This window comes from Squalius cephalus, assembly GCF_949319135.1.
Source record: "Squalius cephalus genome assembly, chromosome: 22".
Lineage (NCBI taxonomy): Eukaryota > Metazoa > Chordata > Actinopteri > Cypriniformes > Leuciscidae > Squalius > Squalius cephalus.
Genome location: NC_137143.1, coordinates 6,480,341 through 6,506,482, shown reverse-complemented (window position 1 = coordinate 6,506,482; position 26,142 = coordinate 6,480,341). Strand labels below are relative to the sequence as shown.

The window sequence follows — 26,142 nt, the reverse complement described above, 5'->3', positions numbered from 1 at the left end:
CGTATTACAGAATTATTTCCAAGCACCCAAATTAATTATATTTCTGATTCAGAAGGCTCTGGAATCTGCGAAGCTGTTTAGGAGTTTCAGTGCAATTCTGGCAATCCAAATCACCTGGAGCTATTTGGACCCACGTCAACAAGCTGGTGGGACAGAGAGAGTTTAATGGAGAGTGCGGGTGGTCAGCTCTCTGTGTTTCTTCCACTACTGGCACTTTTGGGCTTGTCGACATTTAATTTGTCTATTAACAACAGTCCAACAGTGGATCACAGAAGAACTATGGCATTTTTGATTTCCTTCCCTGAATCAATTTAAAATGCTATCTATAAAAAAACAGACAGCCATTTTATTACAACACAAATGTTTAAAAATTCATTTCCATAACAAAAAGTAATGACACTGGAAATAAGAATAGAATAAAGAATATCTAAAGAATTAGAATAAAATGCCTTTGTAGAATAAGTCCTTGCTAAGGCTAATTTTATGTGATTTTTTCCACACATTTTTTCACAATATTACAGCTTTATAGGAAAGGACAAATGTAGTATTTGTCTCCATCTTTATCTCCTCTGAAGGCCGGGACACACCAAGCCGACGGTCGACCGTTGGGGAATGTCTGGCCGTTTTTGAGCGCCGATTGGCTTAGATTTTTCGCTGTGTTTTCGCACCGTTGGCTTTAGTCGTACGCCGTCTGTTTTTTGTTTTTTTTTTGGGCCAATTAAGCATGTTGGCCGTTGGTGAGAGGGAGAACTCTGATTGGCTGTTCAGGTTAGCGAACGAGTCAGTGCATGGGAATAAGAGCGAAAGTGATGAAAGCATGCAAATAAGTCAAGACGGTACAGACAGTTTCGAATGCACAAATATTTTCATAATAACATGAGCCGATTGGAATGAAGAAAGTGATCAGAGTGACTGATTTTCAAAATGGTAAGCAAGCGCTGCTTTGTTTACGGTTTGTATATCAGACATTTACTGACACACAGGCGCAGAACGCACATGATAGTTGACAGCCACCTTTCGTCCTTTTGGTGTGTTCAAGCTTTTTGTCCGAGACGCAGCCGAGGAGAGGCCACAACACAGTCGGTTTCATCGCCGCTAGATCTTTGACGTCAGCTTGGTGTGTCCCAGGTTTAAAGAACACTGTCTGGCCACGTGTAGGTGTCATCTCTTTACCCTGGCCAAGGTGACGAGGATGGTGTGGTCTTTCTGACCTGTAATTTGTGCACTGTGATCTGTATTAAAGCCGTTGGGAATGAGGGATTGTGCTTGGACCATGGATCACCGGGCAAGATTTTATGAACATGTGAGAGAACTGTAAATCAATATCCGTTAAAGCCCTCAAGATATTCTGCTCGGAAACGTACAGAAAAAGAGTGTGTAGGATGAATGTTTTGTGAATATGGGGTAAACAATCTTTGTTTGTATTGAGAGGTAGTAGGGATGTGTGTGTGAGTGTGCTTAATTCTGTTTGCCAATTCATGTGTGGATCAAATGTTCCCTTGAGGAAAGCTTCATAAAGGGATGTAGAAATGGCAGTAAGGATGCTTATTAGTATGTTAGGATCCCTGTCACATGACCCACATCAAGACTTCAATGCTCTTCTCAACACAAGCGTCAAGTGCCGCTGTGATCTCCACATGAAAAGTGACTTTACAAGGTTGCTAGGCAGCAAAAAAGCGGGAAGTGTACATAGTAAATGGTGACAGAAAGGGGTAACATTGAACTTTTAGGATGAAATCTACGGAAAGTTTATACAAGAGGCCGCAGGTGTTTTTCTCAACGCAGTGTGGGATAGAAAAATTTAGGCTTACAATACCAGTAAAAACAAATCAACAACTTATGTAACAAATAAACATAGTTGGGCTGTCAATAGATTCAATAATTCAATAATTTGTGATCTCCATTTTTTTTTATAGCAATATTTTTATCATTATTTTAATTATTGAGTTATGTATATATACAGTATATAACGCAATTATATAATATACACTTCTATATTCTGTGTATATTACATTTTTATTACATGAAGAAAAATTGAGCTCAATACAAATATACAATAATTAAATAGTACAACAACTTCATATTAATATATGTACAAAAATATTAATTTAATTTAATTTAATTTAACATGCAAAGCCTGCAAACAACTTATTTTTTTAAACATCTCTTTTGGATTAGATATATCTACTATAATTAAATAGTATAACAACCTCACATTAATATTTGTACAAAAATATTCATACCTATTAATTTTATTTTATTTTATTAATTAAAAAAAAAAAAAAAAAAAACAAACAATAAAAGCCAAAAGGTCCCCACCATGATATAAATACAAATGTGTGTTTATGGAATGGTCCGATCATTTGTCGATTAAAGCAGGTGTCTTCTGGAGCGTGTGAAGCAGATCTGTGGCGTACACAGAGGTGAGAAAAGCAGTGTGTCCTTGAAAAGCTGCAGTCTTGTGCATTTCCTGCGAGCGCGGCTGCCACACGGAGCAGAGAAATGAGCGAGAAAATAGGCAAGTAAAGACAGAGCATCTAATGACACAATAGCAGAGGACGGCACCATATGCCACCTACTCACTCTCATTACACACACGCACCCCCACACACTGACGAGCACGCGTTCGCTCTCGTGTTATGCCATGCATTATAAGTAAGCACTAATGAGGAAAACCTGAATATTTGAATCTAAACTTGTATCTAAAAAGAGTCTAAAGCTTATGAATACAGTATCTGTGATGCAAAGCTATGATATATAAACAGGAGAGCCTGCCCACCTTTGGAAGCCTCTGTGCCATACGGGTTCCCCAGGCTGTCAGTCAAGTCAGGCAGCCAAGCATCTTTGACTGCGGATTTGAAGACCTCTCGGTTGTCCAGACTCTGGAGTGGGCGGAAGTTGTTTCGCAGGTATTCCACGGATTTAACATGGTCCTGCTGTTCTGTGGTGAAGATGGAATAGAACGCCTCCAGCTGTGAGAGAGAGAGAGAGAGAGAGAGAGAGAGAGAGAGAGAGAGAGAATTCAGTATGTTTTCATATCTGTCTCTTATTTTTTAAGTAAGTCATCTCCCAAGATGCCCGGAGTGTCTTTTCCCTCCTTCAAAACTAGTGACTCAGAGGAATGTTATTTTAGCTCACAGGCTGATCAAAGACCAAAAACATGACCGACTGTCTGTCTTATTTCTGCCTCAGCCATGCCTCACTAACCTTCTGCCTCCTTCCCTCTCTTGCTTTCTGAAAACACTAAACTTCAGAAAGCCGAAACTGCACATCAGCCTTTTAATATTATATTAAATCCTGTGGAATCTGAAGTCATTTGATGGATCACTTTAAACTAAAACACGCTAGTATAAAGGATGTGACACACCAAGCTGATGTCAAAGATCTAGCGGCGATGAAAGCCGACTGTGTTTTCGCCTCGTCACATTTGCGTCTCAACCAAAAAGCTGCGCTTGAACACACCAAAAGGACGAAAGGCGGCTGTCAACCATCATGTGCGTTCTGCGCCTGTGTGTCAGTAAATATCTGTCTATATCAGAAGGTATCAATAGTCTATGTTCGTCATTCAAAAAGGGAAACCGAAACTAACTGCAGATATGCAAACTGTAAACAAAGCAGTGCTCCCATCCTTACATTTTGAATATCAATCATGTTAATCACTTTCTACATTCCAATATTTCTTCAGCCCAACTAGAGCTGGCATGTAGAACACACCATGAAAACTAGCCCGACCTACGCTCACCAACGGGCTGATGTTAGTGTCACGGCCCCAAGAAAAAGCCAAGGCTGAGTGTTTGGGAATGTGTGAGTTTGAGGCTGTACCATTGAGAAACAGTTCTTTGGAGAAATTGTTTTTGAGGACAGAAAGCTAAAGATGGTTAAACCTCCATTGGAAAACATCCTCAAAGGTTAAAATAGTTCATTCATTTAAGAAGAAAAATTTGATCCATCCATCCATCTTTCTTTCTTTCTTTCTTTCGAGTAAAGGTTCTTAGGTTCTAATAAAACTAAGGTTTGGATCACGGTTGTTTTAGTGTTTGGAAAAGGTCGATAGATTTTATTTTTGCATTTTATTTTATTAAAAAAATAAAATAAAAAGTATTATCTTCAGCCTTGTTTCACTTCTTATGACACCACAAACTGTTCCATCTGTCTGGAATTGTACCTTAATCAAAATAACACAGTCAAGTTAATTATAATTTAGAATATATAGTATTTAGAATTGTAATATCAGCAAACATTGATGTATGCAATAAATTAGCTAAATGAATAAGCATATCGTGTAATTCTTTGTCATCACGTATAGCTAGGTAAACGTGAAAAAGCACACAAAAAAGAAAATGTGTGACACAAAAACAGCCTGAGCATCTGTGTCTGTGTTTTATTATCTGTTTCAGAATCCAAATGAGACTTCAAACGACACACATCTGAATATGAAAACTACATTCCCACATGCTGTACCTCTCCAATATTCCACCAAATCTGATCTGTGACATCATTTCCTGTGCTTTACGGTCACACCGAAACCCGCTGCATCAATATGGTGCTCTCGGATAATCTCCTGATCACAATCCTCATCTATTAATCCCCCGTACGCCAAAACCTTGCTTCTAAACAGCTTACTGGGATTGGGCATCGGCTACAAAAGCACGTCTCTCATTGTGTACAATTCTTAGCGCTGTAGTAATCCGGGACAGATGTGTTTGTGTGTGTGTGTGTTTATGAAATGACTGTGCATCATGGGTATGAAGGTTAAGTAATCCCTGGTGGGAAATCACAGCAACAGGGCCATTCTGGGTCACACATCTGTGTGTGTGCGTCACTGCTCAAAAGACATGTTGGAGTCTGATGGCTGAGTAATCCCTTATGGCTAACCACAGCAACAGGGCATTCTAGGGGCAAATGGCAAGACGTGTGTGTGTGTGTGTGTGTGTGTGATGTCCACCTATGCTCCAGATGTTGCAAATGCAGTAGACTGGCTGAGCATCGATCGTGTCTTAAAGCGCCCCAGAGCTCAGTCTGTCAGTCTCTGTGACCTACTTCCTGCTTTGATGAAGAACAAAGGAGCAAGAAAAATGGGGAGTGAAGGACAACTGTCTTCCTCCATAGACTCACTTATATCTGCCTCAGCAGTGTTTCCTTTTAAACAAAATCACCCAGAGATGAAAGGGAACAAAAGAACTTTAAGAGGTGTCAAATGAGAGCAGAAAGCTTCTCTGGGCAGTGTTTACAGCTCTAAGGAAGGGACTGTGTCTTCCTGTTAAACGCTCGGTGAGCTGTGACCCGTTCACGGATCACTTCCTGCAGTTTTGCTCTGATGGGCTCAGAACATTTGGATACTGATAGTGACTCATACATCTGACAAAATCTGGGCTATGACTGAGCAGATTGTACAGAGATTATTAGGCTATAGGTAAAGTCATGCAAATGCCTTCACAATGCATCATAAATGGTTTAAACTTTAAGACTTTTGTCCATTGTCCAAACAATGTGAAAAACACTCATTTAAAAAAATGGACTAACCTGTTATAATTACCACTAAGAAACCCATCATGGGGGCACACTTAAAAACAGCACAAGACATGGCACAGCTGTCATAGCCATTCGTCTGAATGTGTGTGACTATAGTGGCGCGTGCTTTAAAGGTGAAGAATTGAAAACCCAACGGGGTTTTGCTGTGCAAACTTTAGCTACCAGCTAAAGCACAAGATGCTATCAGAATGCTAATTAAAGTTCCGCCAGTAAAAAATATCAATAATAAACAAAATAGTCAATATCACTAACAATTTGTCCATTAGTCAACCATTGTGACCAACGAACTCTCATGAAAACTAGAATATTCCGTTATTGTATGACTTGGATTGTACGAACACGTACACCTTACTGTATGTTTTTTTTAGAATTGTGGTTAGGTTTAGGTTTTGGTCATGCGTTTTATGTGTCTTCCTCTTGTCTACCTCGCTGACAAGTTTCCACGAATTTCAAGTAGACAAAAATTGTATTTTCAGTATTGCGTTGGCTGAACATTCAACAATCAGGTACATAATGGAATGGCACATCAAGCCTTATTCAAGTTACACGAGCAGAACAAAAGTATCTGTAAATAATTCGTAAAACCATTTACGAATTGTGCAATAATGGTTTTACGAATGATTTACACCGAGAGTTGGTGCTTCCGTTCATCACGTCTCGTTTTAGAGTGTGAAGTAAAATATGTGTTCTCTGCCTGTCTATTTCTTTTTAAAATATAGATTTTATCGTTACAGCCTTACACCATACCGTTATAAATCTTGAAATGACTTTGAAATAACATGAAATCTTACATGGCCGGCCGGATGAGTTTTGTACAGATGTCCTTTGATCTTTTATATGTGAGAGCAAAGCCTCACGCGGTGAGATCAGAAGCCGCAGAGAGGCCAGAGATGAATTGGTTTCTGATGGAGAACAACCTTTGTAAACAGCCACTGTGTTCCCTGCCTGTACATTATAAACATTAGTCCCCACTTATCACATCTCTCTTTGTTTGGTATCTGAGTCTAACAGTGGTGATTGTGAGACTCTGATGATTTCTGCTCTAAAACCCAAGCTTCTTTCCTCTGTACTTTGGAGTAAACTCGTCTGACCTTCACATTGCTCTTCATGCAGCCTGTTAGCATGAAGATGCCCCATTTTTGGCGGTTGGTTTTGTTCTATCACAGTGTAAAAGCTCAGTTTGAGAGTATTTCTTATCAATCAGAGCTCAGAAGCATTGCCCAGAGGGAGAACAGGATGTATGTGCGCAAGCATGGCATACAAATGGAGAGGCATGAGTCAGTGTGGTGAAAGTCTGAGGTCTTTTAAGGTCCATTCGAACAATAATGGGTATTATACACACTAGTGTATTCTATTATTTATCATACTGTTTAGCTCTTGTCCCAAACCCCAGGTGTTTTTTGTGAACTCTTGTCTAATAAATTTGTAACGGTTTTAACTCCTCAGACTTCTAAACTGGGTCAGCCGCTCTGTTTAATGGGAATTTTGACTTTGTGCTTTGCTTTGAATAAAGATGCATAATAAGTTCCCAACATTGTTTGGTATAATTCGGCATATGTCTTAAATAAATGTCGTTTTTTTTTTTAAACCCTCGACTAGCATGAATAACTTCAAAACCCCTACATATGTGTGGCAGAGAGACTCACCTGTTTGTAGGAGAGGAACACAGGCCGACTGAAGATGATCCACTCCACCACTTTACTGCAGGGTGGGGTGGTGAGAGAGCCGATGTAACGGTAGTAGCTCCCGACTGAAGACGGCAACAGGTCTCGGAGCACGAAGGGCTCTAGAAATGTCTCTTTCTCTGGAACAACAACAAAGAACATGTTGAGAACAAGGATTTTAGTGGTTGTTGGTTAGTAGTGGTTGTATAAAGGCGGAATAATTAGTGCTGATGCTCATATTGTTAGGATTTTGAGCAGGATTCTGATTCTTCTTAACTCTTTCCCCGCCATTGACGGAATTATCCGGCTGTCTGTGTTTTCACTGTTGTACACATCTTCTAAAAGTGTACTGAATCTCCTGATTAAAACACAGGCGACGAACAAGCAGAAACAAGCGATAGCATATGTAAAATAATGTGATCATCAACATTAAACAGCATTCATCATTCCCGAATGAAACGTCGACCCAGGACGAGCTGTAGGACTGTGAAGCTTTGGGGGTGTTGATGGACTCGATCTAATTCATCTGTGTTTTGATCATCGTTCTGAATCTGATCTGGATGTAGTCTTTGACAAAAACGTGACTTTCTCAGCTTTTTGCTCAAAATGGTGTTTTTTTTTATGAAACTTCAAACTTCAAAACCCACATTCAAATGTTGATAAAAAAGAATTCATGAAGCTAGAATGACACAGATTTTTAAAAGCAGAGTGTCTGTTCTTTCTTTTGATATATTTCATGTTCAGATATATTTATACAACAAAATATTCTGGGGGCCGTGAAACTTTTCTGAAAATGATCAAAAATGCTGGCACTGATGGCAAATTTAAAAAAAAAAAAACTGATGGGGAAAGAGTTAATAGATCTAGAACCAAATCTTTTAGTAATTGAGATTTAAATGACTTGGAATTGAATGGAATCCAATTGTCACATTCACCGTCTGTCATCGTCTTGTCATCACTACAGTTCCCAGAATCCTCCTTGTTTCCACACCTGAACTCACTCCCTCCATTACCCACCTGTTCATCATCATCATTTGCATCACCTGTCTTGTGTTCATCTGTCTGTGTATTTAAGTTCTCCCTTTTTCACTATTCAGTTGTCGGTCAATGTTTGTGTTGTTAGCACTCTGTCTGTGCACGCACACTGTTTCGAATATTCTTCAGTTTAAATAAATATATTGAGTATTTTGGATCTTTGCCTGGAACCTAATCTTCTTCAACCTTGAGACGTTACACCAATAATCAGCCTTAACTACACATTTCCTTTAGAAAGTATAAAACTCTTGTTATGAAACTTTTTTATTCATTTATTTATTTTAACAGCGAAATGGAGCAGCTGCAACTTTGAGATTAATCTCTGATTTGTCCTGGAATGGTTTTCCTCCACTTGTTGAGTCTGTTGTTATTCCAGAAAGGGACATGGGCCAGACTAAACGTTCAAGCTGTGGATGAGTTGTGCGTTTAGCGTTTTAAAGCCACTCAATCCTCGAGAGGACACAATCTGCAGATTTCTACCCATAATCCTCCTCTGATTGAAACGCTTATCAGTTCCATCCAACAATGCCTGCCCAACATATGGCTGGCCTGGCGACATGATAAAACCAAAACCGCTTTCAACTTGAGTGTTTCTTGTTCTGATTTTCAAATGCTTAAACATTGTGCCTGAAATCAAGATAAACAGATGCAGAACGCTGATTGGTTTGATGCAAAGCGAGGATGATGCACAAAGAATAAAGTATCTTGCCAGCCCACTGACCCATTTTCCAAACCTAACATTGGGAAACCTGCTCAGAGGAGCTTAGCATGCAAATGGCATTTGATTTAGAAATCAAATTCTGCACATTTGATAATAGTCCAGCCGGAACAATCCAACCCTTAAAAATGCAGTGTTGACACTGTCTGTCCCGTCGTTGGGTTGTTTGTGTGATTCTGTATTGACAATCAGAGTGGCGACGGCCAGGTAAATGGAGACTTCAAAACATCCCTGGAAGACTGAATTAATGGACTTGTAATGCATTCTGTAGAGAAACATAGACCTCATTTCACTGTTTTGATTTATGCACCCCAGAGAAGTGATTCTTGGTTGAGCGAACAGTACTTGACGACTGGTGTGGCGCGAGGGGACAAACATGAACTCGCAACGCACAACGCCACTACCAATCACAGCAGGGTTTAGAGATACTGCAATCTGATAGCCGTCTCATTATCACTCACCGAGAGAGAGAGAGCAAAATAAACAGAAGCATGCGCTCATTTATATGCAGCTGGGTGGCTAGTGTGTAAATGGGAAGGCTAACATGCCTTGTGTTGTGTGTATATTGAAGTTAAGGTTGAATGAATGGTAATCCCCTGAAGGTTGGACTGGGAATGAAGAGCTAGAGAGAGAGAAGCTTTTGCTGTGCCTCAGTGGCATGGTAATGGATGCCACATAGCGCTTTTCTGTCACACGCACACACAGCCACAGGGCAAACACTCCAGTCACACATCCGTGTCTGAACCCAGCACGCCATGGACTCTCTCCGCCACACGCAGTCCCGCCGCCCAAACGTCCGTCATGAGGTTACATCAGCTGCCTCACACTGCGAGTCTGTGCAGAGCCACTGCAAGAGTAAGGAAATGTTGATCTTGTGGGCTGCTTTTAAGGCACAATTTCTGATGGATAAAATCAAGCCCCATTATTGTGAACGCTGTTTTATGTTTAATGGGGTACTTTCTTATCATTTAACATCCCAGGTGTATGCATCTTTCCTTTTTCAGATAAACACAAAGATTCTTAGAAAAATAATCCATTTTTTTGAGTCCACATAATGCCATAAAATGGAAGCCCACACTGTATGCAAAAAAGTACAAACAGTCATCATGACGGTAATCCACACAGTACAACCCCAGTGGATGAATCAATGGATTTTGAAGCAGAACGGTAGGTGTGTGTTAAAAATAATCATATTTTAAACTAATTTGTACCACACACACACACACACACACACACACACACACAATCAGTGTGAAATCAGTGTGAAGACATTGATTCATTCACTGGGGTTGTATGGATTACCATCATGATGGCTTTATGTGCTTTTAGGAACATCAATATTATGGATTATTTTTCTACAATCTTCACATCTGGGATGTCATGATGAGAAAATGATGGGAGAATTTGCATTTTTAGGTCGAGTAACAAAACTTTAGCAAACAAGCGGCCATATTGTACACTGTTGTAGCATTGTAAATACACTTATACTCAGTGGAGAATCTTTGTTTTAAAAAGTGGGTGGGACATTGCTAACACAATGCTAAATCATAAATCAGATGTTTTATTTATTTGTATTGGTACATTCGTGCCGCGAGATGTTTCAAAAGTGGTGGGGACAATATCGACCTTAGCAAAAAGTGGTGGGGACATGTCCTACACGCCCCAACGGAAAATTTTAAATGCCCATTTTCTGCCCTCTCTCTGACCATCATTTGTGTTACTGTATCATTAAAACTTTTATATTTAATGAACACACTATGATTGGCTTAACTCTTCCCACGTGAAAGCTATCGAATTGTACCAAAATGTAATTTACAATAACGTTCATGAAGGCAGGCCAAGTTACTGAATACTAAATAAACCCTAATGTTAATGTGTGGGTCATCACTTTTTGGTAAACAACCCAACAATTTGGTATATAAGAGTGGCCGCGGTTCCTGCCTTAAAGCAACTTACTACTTGGTGAATGTTATATCGACTAATAATATTCATGAGCCAATGTGAGACTCCTAAGACTGCCCTTCTGGCTTTTCCCATGTCATAAATGTGACAATTTCTGATCAAGTTGCTTTGTTTCTTAGTCTAAGTTGACTGGAGACGGAGCTCAATCTACATTGTACATCATCATACTCTGAAAAAGCAAGGAATTTCTTGTTATCCATTATACATCCTCTTAAATAGCTTTAATAACGCGAACCCGTGAGCGAAGCTCCATACCAGGGGTCTCCAACCTTTTTCATTTAAGAGCTACTTTTTAAAAATGAAAGTGGCTGAGAGCTACTCATGTAATACAATACTTAAATCTCTTAAATAATGTCTCATAACTCTCATATTAACAACTATCTAAACTGTTTTAGACCTAAAAGAGTTTTGTAGGCCTATATATGTCACCCTTAAATGTCAGAGAGAAGAACAGAATCAGAGATCATTTTTTTTATAGAAAAGTGTACGTTGCATATTATACTGTAAAAACACATAATTATAGTTGATTTTAGTTGATCATAACTAGAGATGAAATGGCATGAAAATTTCATTTCATGATTATAGTGACAAAAATGGCCACGGTTATCACAGAATCCTGTTTAAAAAGTAGTAATATTACACAATGAAATCAATTCACCAAGTTTTATGTCGAAAACTAGCAAATAACAACTTTTTGTGTGATGATGGCCAGATTTTAAAGGAGTGTCTTGCAACATGTTATCTACTAACATGTACAAGTTTTGACAAAAAAGGTTTTAGAAGATAAACCTCACATATTTCAGCCTTTAAATAATTTTTTATAAAAAGAATGAGTCAAAAAAGATAAATGACTGACATTTACAAAGCACATTAGCTTATCTTTTATTATTAATAGTAAAATTCGGTTCGATTTTCCCGTGGCGTCTGTCGTTGCTATGCAACCATGCACTTCGCTCTCCACAACGACAAAGACGTTTTAGTAGCTAATGGATTTCCACCACCGAAAAACGCTTGCTGTGGCTCTGCTACAAGATTTATTTACGGAGAAGAGAAAAACACCCGTAGTGTTTGGGTGCACCCCCATCCTTCATGTTGACTGAGCTTTCAATGTTGTTGCGGAAAGGGCGAAGCTGATTGGTTGCTTCTTGTCACATGACCTGCGGTGCGCTTGCGGCATTCTGAAAACTTGAGCGCGCAAAAGACGCGATATGTGAACGGCCCCTTGGTGAGCTACCTCCAATCAGGCCATGAGCTACGGTAGCTCAGGAGCGACGTGTTGGAGACCCCTGCTCTATACAGACCTCATTTGTCCTCGCCACTGACGTTAAAATGACTTCATGAGAGATTCATTAAAGCCAGCTCATGTCACGTCAGGCGAAAGAACAAAAGCTTACATCCTTGAATTAAAGATTTGCAAGTAACATGTTCCCAGAGGGCCTGTATAATGTGCCTGCATGTGTTGCCTCAACTCAAACTCCATTGTAATTTGTTTAAAGCAAAGGCAAATGCACTGATGTTCACACTGGGCCGTTCTCACAGAGTGCACGCTGTCTTCTAATACACGGCATGTCCGCTTCTAACATATGGTTAAATATTAAGAGAAATTATCTTATAGGAGCTTAATGGATGATCACTTAACAAGACAGCTCTTCTCTTCCACCAGCTGAGGGCTTTAAATACAGTGTGTAAAATTCTTCCTTGTGCTTCTCAAAATGGATGCATGCCTCTTAAGAGCCAACATTACCCAGACACTGCTTAAAATCTTCATTGTTAGTAGTCAGAATGTGGAGAAAAAGGTTTAAGGATTCACATACGGCCGCATCAGTGTCATTTGAGCTGCAAATCATTTGTTTCGGTTTCCAATGTGTAGTGTACATATGTGGCAGAAGATCGGCAGGTTGAAAATTATAGCCATCTGAGCGCTGACACCGGAGACACGGCTCTGAATGTGTGTAGACCCCCTGCTCCTATCTGTCTGGGATAAGAAGAGAGAACACAGCTCTTGTCCTACTCCCGCAGAGAAGACACACACACACACACACACTCCTCCACACCGCCCCCTACTCTAACCCTACTGAGCAAACAAGATCAACACACTCCAGCAAACAGGCCGCAGTAGCCTGACTGGTGTGGAAAGACTTGATGAAAAGGAAGAATAAATGCACTTCTGTCTGCTCTCCTCTCGTAGTGTATCATTTGAATCAAAGGGTCAAGGTTTGGCTGTAGATGCTGTAACTAGAACAATACGGTAAAAAAAGCATCTTTCTTTATTGATGAGCATTCAAAAATTAGCCGTATATTCTCAGAAAATATCATTTTAGAAAGCAACCGGCAACATATCCTGTTGACTTACGATAGAGGGAACAGAGAAGGGTTGGGAACTGAATTTCTCGCTCTGACAGAGTTTCCTGCACTACTTACTGTATTCAGTTGGATAAACTAAATCTACAGTGTGAAACATAAGGCAAGTCCAGTGCAGTTTAATTGATGAATTACTCTTACGAGCTTGTTCTTTTTAATAAATCATAGACATAGCACAACCAATGTAGCCTGATTCCTGAACAAATTCAGCACATCCAGTTTGCAACTAAAGGTGCAGTGACATTAACATTAAAATTTCTGTGAAAATTTGGGGGCAACAAGGTTAATATCAATAGCGTAGTGACTTAGCACTGTCCAAATAGAAGATTCTTTCAAACCAAGCAGCTTTCTGTTGGTCATCGCAGTGAACTGATGTGACCAACTTGAACCGGTTGCGAAATTTGGTCTTTCAGAAATCTTTAAAAAACTACTGTCAGGATTTACTAAAGACACGCAATGAAAGATTAGGGCTGAAAAGGCATGGACAGTTATTTTTGCGGCTGACCTTACTTAATATGCATTTGTAAGAGTTTCCCTTTGAGACGAAAAATGTATGGGAGGACAGTATTTCAATGAATCTCGCAAGGTGATTTACTAAGGTTTGCAGCATTATTTACCACCCAAAAAAGCATGTCTAAAACCAGACGCTAATTTGCGCTGCTCTTGGTAGATTGCGTTGGTCATTATGTAAATGATCCGGCTGTGTCTGTGTTCTTTAATTTGCGTGTTTCGTCAGTAGATCAAAAGTAAGAACTTTCCACTCCCATCTGCGTTTTTTTTTGGAATTGCGCTCTCATGCTAATATGCCGTTTGGTAAATCTGGTCGTAAAAGCATTGTCAGTAGTAATTTATAAAAATAAATGAATGAAATGTCAAGTTTTGCTTGTTTAGAATTTGTATTTATCAAAGGCTCATTATTGAATTGCATTTATCGCACCTCGAAAAAGATTATTCAAAAATAAAAACTTTTGGAACTGTTAAAGAACCAGATTTTATGTAAAACATTTAAAAATATTATATTTTTCGTGTCTCATCCCTAGACCTGAGCCGCATTGAGACACCAGAAGAGTTCTTTAAACCACATAAAACACCATAGCAACTGCATAAGCTCATCCTGGCAACATCCTAGCATCATGGCAGTGACTTTTGCAAATGCGTGGATGACTCAGAATGTCAGAATATGTACAAATTGAGTTAATCACCATCATCACATCTTGGTAACCTCATCAATGTCATCAGATTTAGCATCATCATCTTCGTCTTCTGGCAGCAGGTGGAGGCAGAACTATCTTGGTGAAATTCCTTTTGAGTGGGAGCCGTTTAAAGTGAGTGCCATTATTACACTGCATTAGAGTTGATCTCTTTGTCAGAATGGCAGTGCGATGCTTTTAGTACCACGGCTGCCTGGATTACACCACAACTTCGTCATTCTCTCTCTCTCTCTCTCGCTCACTTTCTACGACTGTCTCAGTGGGCAGCACAAATCGCAGGCCGGTAATTACCATCAAAGCCTCGCCGTGCCTTTAAACTTCGCACGGACACATAGAGAGATGTTCCTGAGATGACTGAAAAGCAGGCAGAACAAGAGTATATTAACTAAGAAACCTTTAAAGATGTCAATTTACTCTGTCTGAATCATCGACAGACCTCGCTGTTTCATCTTAATATTCCAGAATATACAGTTCAGTTCACGCTGGGAGCAGTTGGTGGTGTCTTCATCATTTCAGAGCTTTTAATGTCTGGAAGCAGACAGAAGGAACATTAAGGGAAACTATTCAATGACTATTAGGGGGTCAGCTTACATAAGGTTGAAGGAGCAGTCTGTAAGAATGACAGCTAGGGGTCGAAATAGGTACTGCAGTCCAAATTCAAAATATCGGAGATCATTGTTTCTCCCGTCCCTCCTCCTCAGACTCGACGCTCACGCGGGTTGCACGTTTGAGGACACGCAACAGGAACGAGCGCAATTTGTTACTGAGGAGACTTACACACTGTAAAGTTGATTTATCCGCGTTTTAATATACTCTCGTTCTTAGATATTTTTAGATGATACCGAGGCTTTTTAGGTTGTGTGGAATCTTCAATCTCTGACCCAGTTTGTTTGCTGGCTGCAATATGCGGTGTTTCATGCCAACTGGCATCCCGGGGTGTCGAAATACTATTGGGTGAACTGGCAGTGGGCGAGATCACACAGACCAAAACAAAAACGGACTGACAACACGGAACGTGTAAAATAACAAGTAAAATAACTGGCTGTAGAAGTGTTTTTCGGAGAAACGAGAATGTGAACTTAGAATGTTTCCTAAATATCTGCAAACAATTTATGGTATTTTTATGCTTTAGTAGAGTGAAAAAGTTACATACAGCATCTTTAAAAAAGGTCATTTTCGGGGGGTACAATCATCTTGTGAAAAGATGATCTTTTGGTGCCCCTAGCACAGTTAACATTTAAAATCTTAAAGGGGATGTGTGTCTTTCTCCAATATCATTTTAATAAACAAAGAGAACTATAAAGAATAAGTTAATTTACAACAGAAAGTGTAACACTGTGTCTGAGCATGGCGTGAGTTTGGGGGTGAGGCTACCTGGAAAGTGGTTAAACAGCCCACCCTTGCAAAAAAGCAGTATGATGGACAAATACTAGCTTTTGGTACTTTTCTGTTTGTATATCAGCTTGTATTTCCTTAGACTAGCACCACTTTTGTTCATCTAAGTGCCTCCCTTTTCTTCTATCTACAACAGAGATTGCCAATCAAAAGCACAAGTAGAAAATTACACACATTCTCAACAAAGCTAGAGACAAAATGAGTAGATAATGTGTTTGTGTACAGATGTATGAGTGTTTGTGTGTTTGCCAGCCTGGATACATGACTGTGTACACTGGTATATACTGTGTGTGTATATATATATATATATATATTTATATATATATTTGATTTCTCTGACCTACATATGTGCAATTTAAGACTTTTGAAGGCCAAAAAATTATAAGAAATATCTTTAAAACCTTGTCATTAGATTATTTGTCAATACCTGCTCCTCATCTTCATATTTCTTATTCTCCCAGTCTTCTTATCCTGGCCTATTTCTTCCCCTCCTAAAGCTGAACTTTGACTGAGTCTTTTCATTTTCGTCTGTGTCAGTGACGAAAGTAAACATAGGCTCGACTGATATTTATTTGTTTTATGAATCATTTTATTAGACAAGTTAATTTACTCAAGGCTATCAGGAAAGCAGTATTGCCATTAGGAACCTTCTGAAAGCTTTGGAATCTGAAAACGTCTGTTTTTAAATGTTAAAAGTAATTTTAAATAATACAAATTATAGACTACGTTTACCGCAGTTGATGTAATTGGCAGACGTTCCCTTAAGCATCGTGCGCTGTGGAAAGGCGTGAAAGCATTCTCACAATTATGCAGCATTAATGCACGAATGATTTTGAATGAATATTTCATGTCGATATACAATGGTCACATAGCCTAATGTTAAAACTAATTTTGCTATTGATATCTTTGTTAGATTACAGACCCTATAGAACAAATGTCCGTCTGGGTTTTGAATTGAATATGTTCACATCGTCATAAACTTAGCCTATCTGTTAGTTTTCTTTTCAAACAACAAAAGTGTTAAGTTGTTACGGCGTCCAGTCATCTTTGTCAAGACGTTTTTCTTTATTAAATGCCTCATAGATAGCGGTTAAGCCATTTTTGTTATAACATAAAAAGGGCGCTGCTAGTTAAAATCCGATTTGCGCAAAAAAGAAAATTACTAGCTGGGCGCTGGCGTGACGTAACTGAAGAGACGAATTAGCATGTTCTTATTAATATTATTACGAGAGAGTTTTAATTGTTTTTGACGTTTAATTGTTAATGTTGTTAAACGAAAATTGTATTATCAAAAACATTTTTATTTACCTGGATCTGACTGAGCTCCGCCCCTCTCAGGGCCCTTTGATGTCATGTGCCCCTGGGCAAGTGACCAGTTGCCCTAATGGTTAATCCGGCCCTGCATGAAGTAGCCTAACGCAATATTTTTACTATAATAGCTTATCTTTCCCCACACATATGAACTTTGATCATGCACAACGAAAAAAACCATCACACATCACAGTAGAAACTGTTTTACTGTTGCTGTTAAAGTAATAACGTTAACTTTACATCGCGATGCTGAGTTACAGTAAAATGATAGAAAAGACATCTATGCATTATCTGTGTTAGTCAGTTTGCCTCATTCGCGTGAACTGGACGCGGCGCAGGTAAACGCCTCATTCGCGCCGCAGGAACACTAGACGCGCGTAAACGCGTCTTTACATTGACTTAACATTGAAATCACTCGCGCCAGACGCTAAAGAGTGTGTGAGTAATCAAAAAACCTTTGCTTTAGCTTTATTTTTTTATTTTATTTCGCTTAGCCTCAATTGAGTGAAACACCGTAGGCCTATGTATAAGTTCGGCCATTCTCAGTGGTGTGACTGGGACACTAACTCTGCTTGTCATCATAGAAACAGATAATCAGACTGTGATGTTTATTCCCGCTTCAGTAATATGCTGAATATTATTCAGCATATTACTGTGAATATGCCTTCCTTTCGACACACATCTCCACTGCCCAACGGACCTGCAACCGTCTCGCAAGTGTTGATAGGCTATTACTCGTGAGGTGTAACCAATCAGATAGCGCCGTGGGCGGGACATTGAGCAACAGAGAGGCTGCGGCAGCTATATCAGAGCCAGCCAAAGTAGCATTTTAAAATAAAATTGACTTTAATCAAACCACGGATCCGTGATAAGTTTTGTGATCCGTCTCGCCACTAGTGTAGTAGCACTGATCACTTTGAGGGGGGATAAAAATAATTAAGCAGAGGCAGGGATACATTGACCAGAAAGGGGGAAATCCCACGCATCCCCCCGGCAAATCGCACCCTGTATATATATATATATATATATATTGTAATGGAACAGCGGCCTCACCCTTATTATCAGTGCCACCTTAAATTGCCTCCCTTCACCAGGTTCACAACTACCATTGGTGTGAGAGAGAGGAGGAGGGCTGTAACAACCAGGACTGGCGGCACATGTTGAGGCACACCTGAATCGAACGGAGCCTCGTCACCAGCGCTGTTAAAATGCTGAGCAAACCTCTTTTCGCCATGCATGCACACTTGTGTCTTTGTAGGTCCAGGAAGGGAGCGGGGAGGGATTCCTCACATGCCAAGCCGTGAGTCGCTGGACCCGTATGCCCGAGCAGGGATACATGTGTTGCCCCTAGGGAAGAACCTGCCACCCCTTGTGCACCGGACCGAAGAGGGGAGCGTGTGTGGCCGCCTTTACCTGGATCGACCCATCTGAGCACTACCTTTTCTTTCACATGCCCCAGCATAGCGAGGACAACAGTCCCCTGTTAATTTTGGACATTTTATTTTTACATAGTTTTTGTGTTTGTGTGTATGTGTCCGTTCAAACACAAGGAAACACGAAAGAGGAATCAGCTATCCTAAACGCCCCTTTCTGTAGCTATTGTTCCATCAGCCTGTTTTAATGTGCATTTTGAAGTATCTCATCAGAAACGATATAAAAAAAAAGCAAATTTCGATTTTTCGTTTTTGACATTTCCGAAAATTTTGCATAATGGGAGATAGATACGCATTTGCCAAATAAATTCTGACGTAGCGAACATTAAACCCACGTGACTAATCGTCTGTTACCACTGATGGTGTTTTATTTACTGTTGGTTACTAGGTTACCAATACCACAGTCATCTGCTCGAACAGCTTGATGGAAACACACCTAATTCGCATTTGTTTATTTTCTTTTTTATTTGCAAACTTTGAAAAGATTCAGTTTACATTTGGATGGAAACCTAGCTTGTGTGTACGCGCTTCGGGTGTGTGCAGCTGTAAGTATACAGATAACAGCACTCAATCAAGTTCTCTTCCCCTCTTCTTGCGCTTGAATGGCTTAAAATCGATTATATGTGTAAATTGTCAAGAAAAAAAAAACATATGCAAATGATAAACTTTCACTCTATGATGGTTAAACTTATCAATTAATCCGCAAATCACTTGCGTACCAAACTGTGGGGCCTAGTTCATACGATTACGTATCAACTAAGATCCGTTGCACCCCTAATTGGTTCAAATCAATAATGAAAATAATCAACAACGAATTTGATTATCTGACCATCACAACGCTTTACAGTAGTGAATAACACATTTCTATGGACAAAACACATATGGAAAACAGCAGAGGACAGAGCGAGCTGCTGCGGGAAAGGTGCAACAACATGAGCATGCTTTAAATTACAGTAAGTGCATCAAACAAAAGCATTTACTGTGGCTTGTACATGAAGTTTGTGTTTGATTTGATTCCAGCATGCAGAAGACACACTGGTCATCAACAAATTAGCAGGAGTTGTTGCCAGAACAATTAACGAATGCATGTGACTAATAAAAAATAACACATCATAAATTTCAATACTAAACCCTCAACCTAAAATAGCCTATTCATGAAACATCTACTAACCGTGATGCACCACTCCTCTTAGACCATGAATGATCGGATCTACTGCAGGATTGTCCTTCATCCCCACCTGAGAAAGAGAGAAAGAACACAAATAAACAATAATGAGTTTCCAATTCATGTTGGATGTAATACAGACAAACAGATAGATAGAAGGATAGATTATATAGACAGATATAAAGACAGATAGATAGATAGATAGATAGATAGATAGATAGATAGATAGATAGATAGATAGATAGATAGATAGATAGATAGATAGATAGATAGATAGATAGATAGATAGATAGACAGACAGACAGATAGATCATTTTTGATACAGAAAAAACCTGGTAGATAGCTGATGTCATACAAGCAAAATGATTGCAATCACACACACAAACACACACTCACATAAGAGAACCCATTATGCCTCACACCCCCATCAAAACCTGCATGTGTTTGAGAAGCATCTGAACTGACTGAATTGTTGAACACAGACAAAAGACTCTGAGTTTCTAAGTATATGTGCCTTAGCAAAATGGACTGATAGCTTGCTCAGTGCTGACTATATACAAAAATAAAATGGTTTGAAAATAATTTGAACAATCTTGATCCTAAAAAAAGCACAGATCAGGTAAAATCTATAACAGGCAAAGCACATTTCCTTTGCTTCTCTTGGATGGAGGTGTATCAAATACAGGTTTGTGCTTTTAAGAAGCCCCTATAGGGTTGAATCAGGAGACAGGCTTTGACAGAGAGGACCCAAGAGGTGAGGTCTATTGTTGAGTTTGTGTGCGTGTGTGTGTAGGTTTGTGTATGAAGGAGGCCAGTGCTGGTTAGCCGATCTAACCAACATTCCCATGAGGCAGGAGTGAAAAGGATTCACGCACTTCCACTGGCCCTTTGCCACCCTCTCTCTCTCTCTCTCTCTCTCTCTCTCTCTAAAGACTGCTCTTCACCGGAGTCACACGACAGACAGACAAACACAGACACAGACACAGACAGACAGATCTGAGCAACAGATAGAGAACTGACAGTGAACGACACAAATAGAAAGCTGGCAGGCAGATACAGAGACAGACAGAAAAAAGGACAAACAAATAGACAGACAGACAGACAGACAGACAGACAGACAGATCTGCAACCAAAATATTTTTCTTTTTCTAGTATCAGGACTGGCGTGCCTCAGGACAGCTACGGCCAGAGTGTGTGAAAAATGACAGAGTCAAAAGTGTCAGGGCCGGAGGAAGAGAGAGAGACAGTGTGAGGTTAACAACATTAGACTGACAATGGAGGGAACTTAAAGAGATAGTTCACCACAAAAATGAAAGAAAAAACATGTCTTCATTTACTCACTCTCATGTCATTCCAAAATGATAAATGTTTCTGTTTTTTTTGTCTATAACAATAGAAGTCAACTTGTTACCAACATTTTTCTAAATATCTTCTTTTGTGTTCCACAGAAGAAAGGAAGTTATTCAGGTCTGAAACATGAGGAAGAGTAAAAGATGTGTGTTTGTTGTAGACAGTGAGGTGTTTTTTTTTTTTTTTTTTTTTTTTAAACAGAGCTCATATCGTGTTCAACATTGCATTCATATGGACTAGAAAAGTGAAAGCACTCTACAAATGAGCCAGTATGCCAGAGGTCACCCACAACCCACAAACACCTGGAGTTCCTTGTAGAACAAACCCCGAGGTAAAAAAAATAGCAGCAAACGGCTTTAAACTCGGTTTAAGAGCTCTGTTCCACCTCACAAGTAAAAATAGCGCATGCAAATCAATAAAGTTCAACAAAGTACGTTTTAGCAGATGGAAAATAAAAATGCTCATTTGTTGTATTAAGCTCAGAGTGAGGTTTTTAATATAGCAGCTGTGAGCTCTACCAGTGAGAGAGCAAGAGAGAGAAAAAACAGAAAGCCCTGCGATTGATTAAAAGTAAATGAGGAACGCAAATAACTGCCAGCTATAAAACAGCACAAGAACATAACTTGAAACAATAACCAACAATGAATTATATAAAACCTAAAAACTATTTATTGTGTCCCTGGCCACCAACAAGCCTGTGGTTTCAAGTGTATTAAAGAAAAGCTTTGGCTACATGCTAATAGCTAATAGCTGCGTTTTAGTGTGTGGACATGTGTCTTGTAAATAAGCCTATGAACATATCATGACAGATGTTACGACTGTTATCTTCCTTAATCAGGAACAGATCATAGACTAAATGTTTGGGCAATAAAGAAAATGGTGTGAGTTTCAAATAAAAAGAGATATCGAGCGAGGCGCATGCTATGAGGATTTCCTCAGATAATAGCCTAAGAGAATGAGAGCGATGAGAGAGGGTTAGGGGAAATATATAAAACTCTAGTCAGATGAGATTTCGACGTATCTATTTCAAACTGAAAGTCTGTGTTGTCATTTATTGATTAGTCTTCTCAGTTTTGGGGGTGAAGAGTGCAGAATTGCCCAGATGAAAATGAGTTCTTCAAAGAAATACCGCGGAAAATCTAAAGTTGCTCATTTCTATAGCAAACATTTATATATGCATGCGTTTTTATTTTTCTGTGCATTTTTTGATTTCAGGTATATATAGGGACTTTCAGATTTTGTATTCCAATTTAATTTTCATTTTATACATTGTTTTTGTCCTTCGTTGTATTGTACAAATAATCTGTTTAAGAGTAAGTATACTTACTTAAGTATAAAAGATTGGGTTTGGTAAATTGTATTATAATTTAGAATAACCCTTTTCTATATATTTTTTCAAACGTAATTTATAAATGTGATGCAAAGCCAAGTGTTCAGCAGCCATTACTTCTACAGTCTTCAGTGTCACATGACCCTTCAGAAATCATTCTAATATGCTGCTTAATATTCTGTTGAAACCTTGATATTTTTCCAGGATTCCTTGATGAACAGAAAGTTCAAAAGAACAGCATTTATTTGACATAGAAACCTTCTGTAACATTATAAATGTATTCACTGTCACTTTTGATCAATTTAATAAATCCTTCCTGAATAAAATAATTTATTTAATATACTGGTGAGATGAATCAGCTTTTAAGAGCTTTTGCTGAATGCCACTCCTGTGTTTTGCTATGAGCCAGCAACAGAAACTACCCTGTTTTAGTTTCATGTGGAACTATTTTTGCTGTTGAAGCAAATATAGACCAAATAACTTGAAACACTGTCTAGATACTCAAAATCAACCCCCTTATTACTGAAATTTTTGCTTTCAGTGTGATGCTGCATCTACAGTATGCTATAGTCCGGTTTCACAGACAAGGACTGCAAGGTCCCAGACTAAAATGCATGTTTGAGCTGTTTTAGCTGAAAGCAACTTACACTGACATGTCATTATCATTTCAATATGTCAGTGCCATTGTTTTGTCTCAAGATTTTTGTTGTTGCTGCGAAGAGGAAGTGCGACTCCATCAGAGCAGTGTGAACACAGTCTGAGCTCTCTGGCTCTCCAGCTCTGCTTGCGTCGGCCCGTCTCCACGCACAGATTGTGCTCATTAATTGTCATGAGCTTTCTATGACCATAATTACTAATATGGATCAGGTATAGTGCCAATTTATAATCAGACTTTATTTTGTAGAGGTATTTTAATTTATTTAATTGTGTGACTTATCTGCCAATCGTGTATGTATTCTTCTTTGGTTATTTTCCCTTTTTCTTTTACTTTTGATTGTCTGAACTGAATTGTTGAATTAAGTTGATATTTTTCCACTAAACATTGCATGGGTTCACTCTCTGTGTGTCCTGCCCTGTATCTGAGAGCGCAGTGATGGTAACTCTCTGTCGGCGCGTCTGACAGATGGAACCAGAACTTTACGGCTCTCTTCTGGATTTCAGATAGGAGAGGGAATCTGCCTAATTCTGCCCGGCAACCCAGACTTGGAGCATTTCTGTGAGTTCCCTGGATGTTCTTGCCGAACTCAAGGTGGGAAATTTCAACAGGGGTTTTGTCCCAGAATTCATAATTGAATTTAAATTTGGGGCCCCAGATTTCACAGCCATATAGAAGGATAGGTTTGATGATGCTGTCAAAGATTTTCAGCCACAGTTTAATGGTTGGTTTAAATTTGAACAGGGGTTTTCTTATACTATAATAAGCCCTATACCTGCTTTATCAGTCAGATCCTTTAATGCAGTGTCAAATTTTCCAGAAGCTGAGATTGTCAGACCCAAATAATTATAACAGGTGACATGATTAAGAATTGTTCTCCCCAAGTGTAAATTTATATTTCTTGTCAGTAAGGCAAGGTTTTTTCTGAAAGATCAGATTGAAAGATTTGGACTTCTCCATGTTTATTGGTAAGGCCCAGTCGTTGCTGTACTGTTCTAGAAGCGAGAGGCTTTGACGCAGTCCCACTTCATGAGGAGGCCGCAGCAGAAGATCGTCAGCGTACAGGAGGCTTTTGATTTCTCTGTCCTCGAGGGTCAGACCAGGACAAGAGGGCTTCTCAAGTGTTGATGCCAATTCATTAATGTAGATATTAAATAGAGCCGGACTGAGGCTGCAGCCTTGACGGGCTCCTTTAGTTTGACTGAAATAATCAGTGCGTTGGTCATTAATTTTAACACTGCATTTGTTCCCATTGTATATGTCCTTTATGATGTCATGTCCTTCCTCCTATTCCACTTTGGATTAGTTTAAGGAAAAGTCCATTATGCCCATTATGTCCATTACACCGAATCAAAGGCTTTTTTTAAATCAATGAAGCAGCCAAATATTTTCCCTTGTTTTGTTTGCTGGACGTGTTTTTGTATGAGTGTGTGGAGTGTGTAAAAGTGATTTGATGTTCTTTGTTTAGGCATAAATCCAATTTGACAATTGTTAAGAATCTTGTGTTCTTGAATGAACTGAAGTAATCTGTCACTGATGATGGAACAGAATAGCTGTCCTAGGTTGCTGCTCACTGTGATGCCCATATAATTATTTGGGTCGTATTCTCACCTTGTTTAAAAATTGGTGTAATCAAATTTTCTTTCCAGATCCCAGGAAAGTGTCCTGATTTTAATAAAAGATTGAATAATTCCAGAATTGTATCTTTCAATTTGGGGCTGCTGTGTTTCAGCATCTCATTATATATTAAATCCACGCCACAGGATTCTTTATTTTTTAGGGATTTCATCTTGTCTGTCAGTTCATTTAATAATATGGAACACACACACACACTAAGTCATTCAGTCAGTCACTCGGTCAGGCCCTCAGTCACTCATTCAGTCACTCTCACTCACTAGGTCAGTCACTCACTAGGTCAGTCACTCACTAGGTCAGTCACTCACTAGGTCAGTCACTCACTAGGTCACTCACTAGGTCACTCACTAGGTCACTCACTCACTCACTCACTCACTCACTCACTCACTCACTCACTCACTCACTCACTCACTCACTAGGTCACTCACTCAGTCACTCACTCACTCCCTCACGCTCTCACTCACAAGGTCACTCACTCACTAGGTCACTCACTCACTCACTTATTCAGTCACTCACTCACTCACTCCCTCCCTCCCTCACGCTCTCACTTACAAAGTCATTCACTCACTAGGTCACTCACTCACTCACTAGGTCACTCACTCACTCACTTATTCAGCCACTCACTCCCTCACACACTCACTCACTAGGTCACTCACTCACTCACTCACTCACTCACTCACTCACTCACTCACTCACTCACTCACTCACTCACTCACTCAGTAATACAGTCTCTCAGTCACTCACTAGGTCACTCACTCACTCACTCAGTCATTCAGTCAGTCACTCGGCCAGTCTCTCAGTCACTCATTCAGTCAGTCACTCACTCACTCACTCACTAGGTCACTCAGTCACTCACTCACTCACTAGGTCACTCACTCACTAGGTCACTCACTCACTCACTCACTCACTCACTCACTCACTCACTCACTCACTCACTCACTCACTCACTCACTCACTCACTCACTCACTCACTCACTCACTCACCCACTCACCCACTCACTCACTCACTCACTGTTGTTTTTGAAGTGGTTGATTGAGTCTTTTGAACTCTGTATTATTACAGCCTGACTGCACTGTAATTTCTCAAAATTTGAGAGATGAGAATACAAACCCACACACAATTCCTAGTAAAAGACTGTGAGCCTTAAATTGCTGTTTTGTGATTATCGCAGAGGGGTTAACAAAAGAACAGCACAGAATTGTAGAATTGTGTGTGTGTTTTCCCATACAGAAAACAGAGGCAGTGGGTTTTCTGTGAGTGTGAAGCTTCAGTATCACTAAACTTAATGGGACGAGAGAAAACCTCCTTACAAAATCAATGCTTTTTAATGCTAGCACTTAACACTGACACAGCTCAGCAGCCGAACATGAAGACGCTTTCAAAA

The 26,142-nt window shown here is 39.5% G+C and overlaps 1 protein-coding gene across 2 annotated transcripts in view; it reads right to left on the bottom strand.

Annotated features, from left to right (window-relative positions):
- The window catches only part of ptprga (protein tyrosine phosphatase receptor type Ga), a 256,101-nt gene that overhangs the window by 44,082 nt on the left and 185,877 nt on the right, over nt 1-26,142 (bottom strand). For both annotated transcript variants that reach the window (XM_079857645.1, XM_079857646.1), the window contains exons 6-8: nt 19,794-19,860; nt 7,179-7,336; nt 2,780-2,972 (exon numbers count right to left, since the gene is read on the bottom strand). In XM_079857645.1, coding sequence (XP_079713771.1) covers nt 2,780-2,972; nt 7,179-7,336; nt 19,794-19,860 — 418 coding nt within the window. The remainder of the gene's footprint in view (nt 1-2,779; nt 2,973-7,178; nt 7,337-19,793; nt 19,861-26,142) is intronic.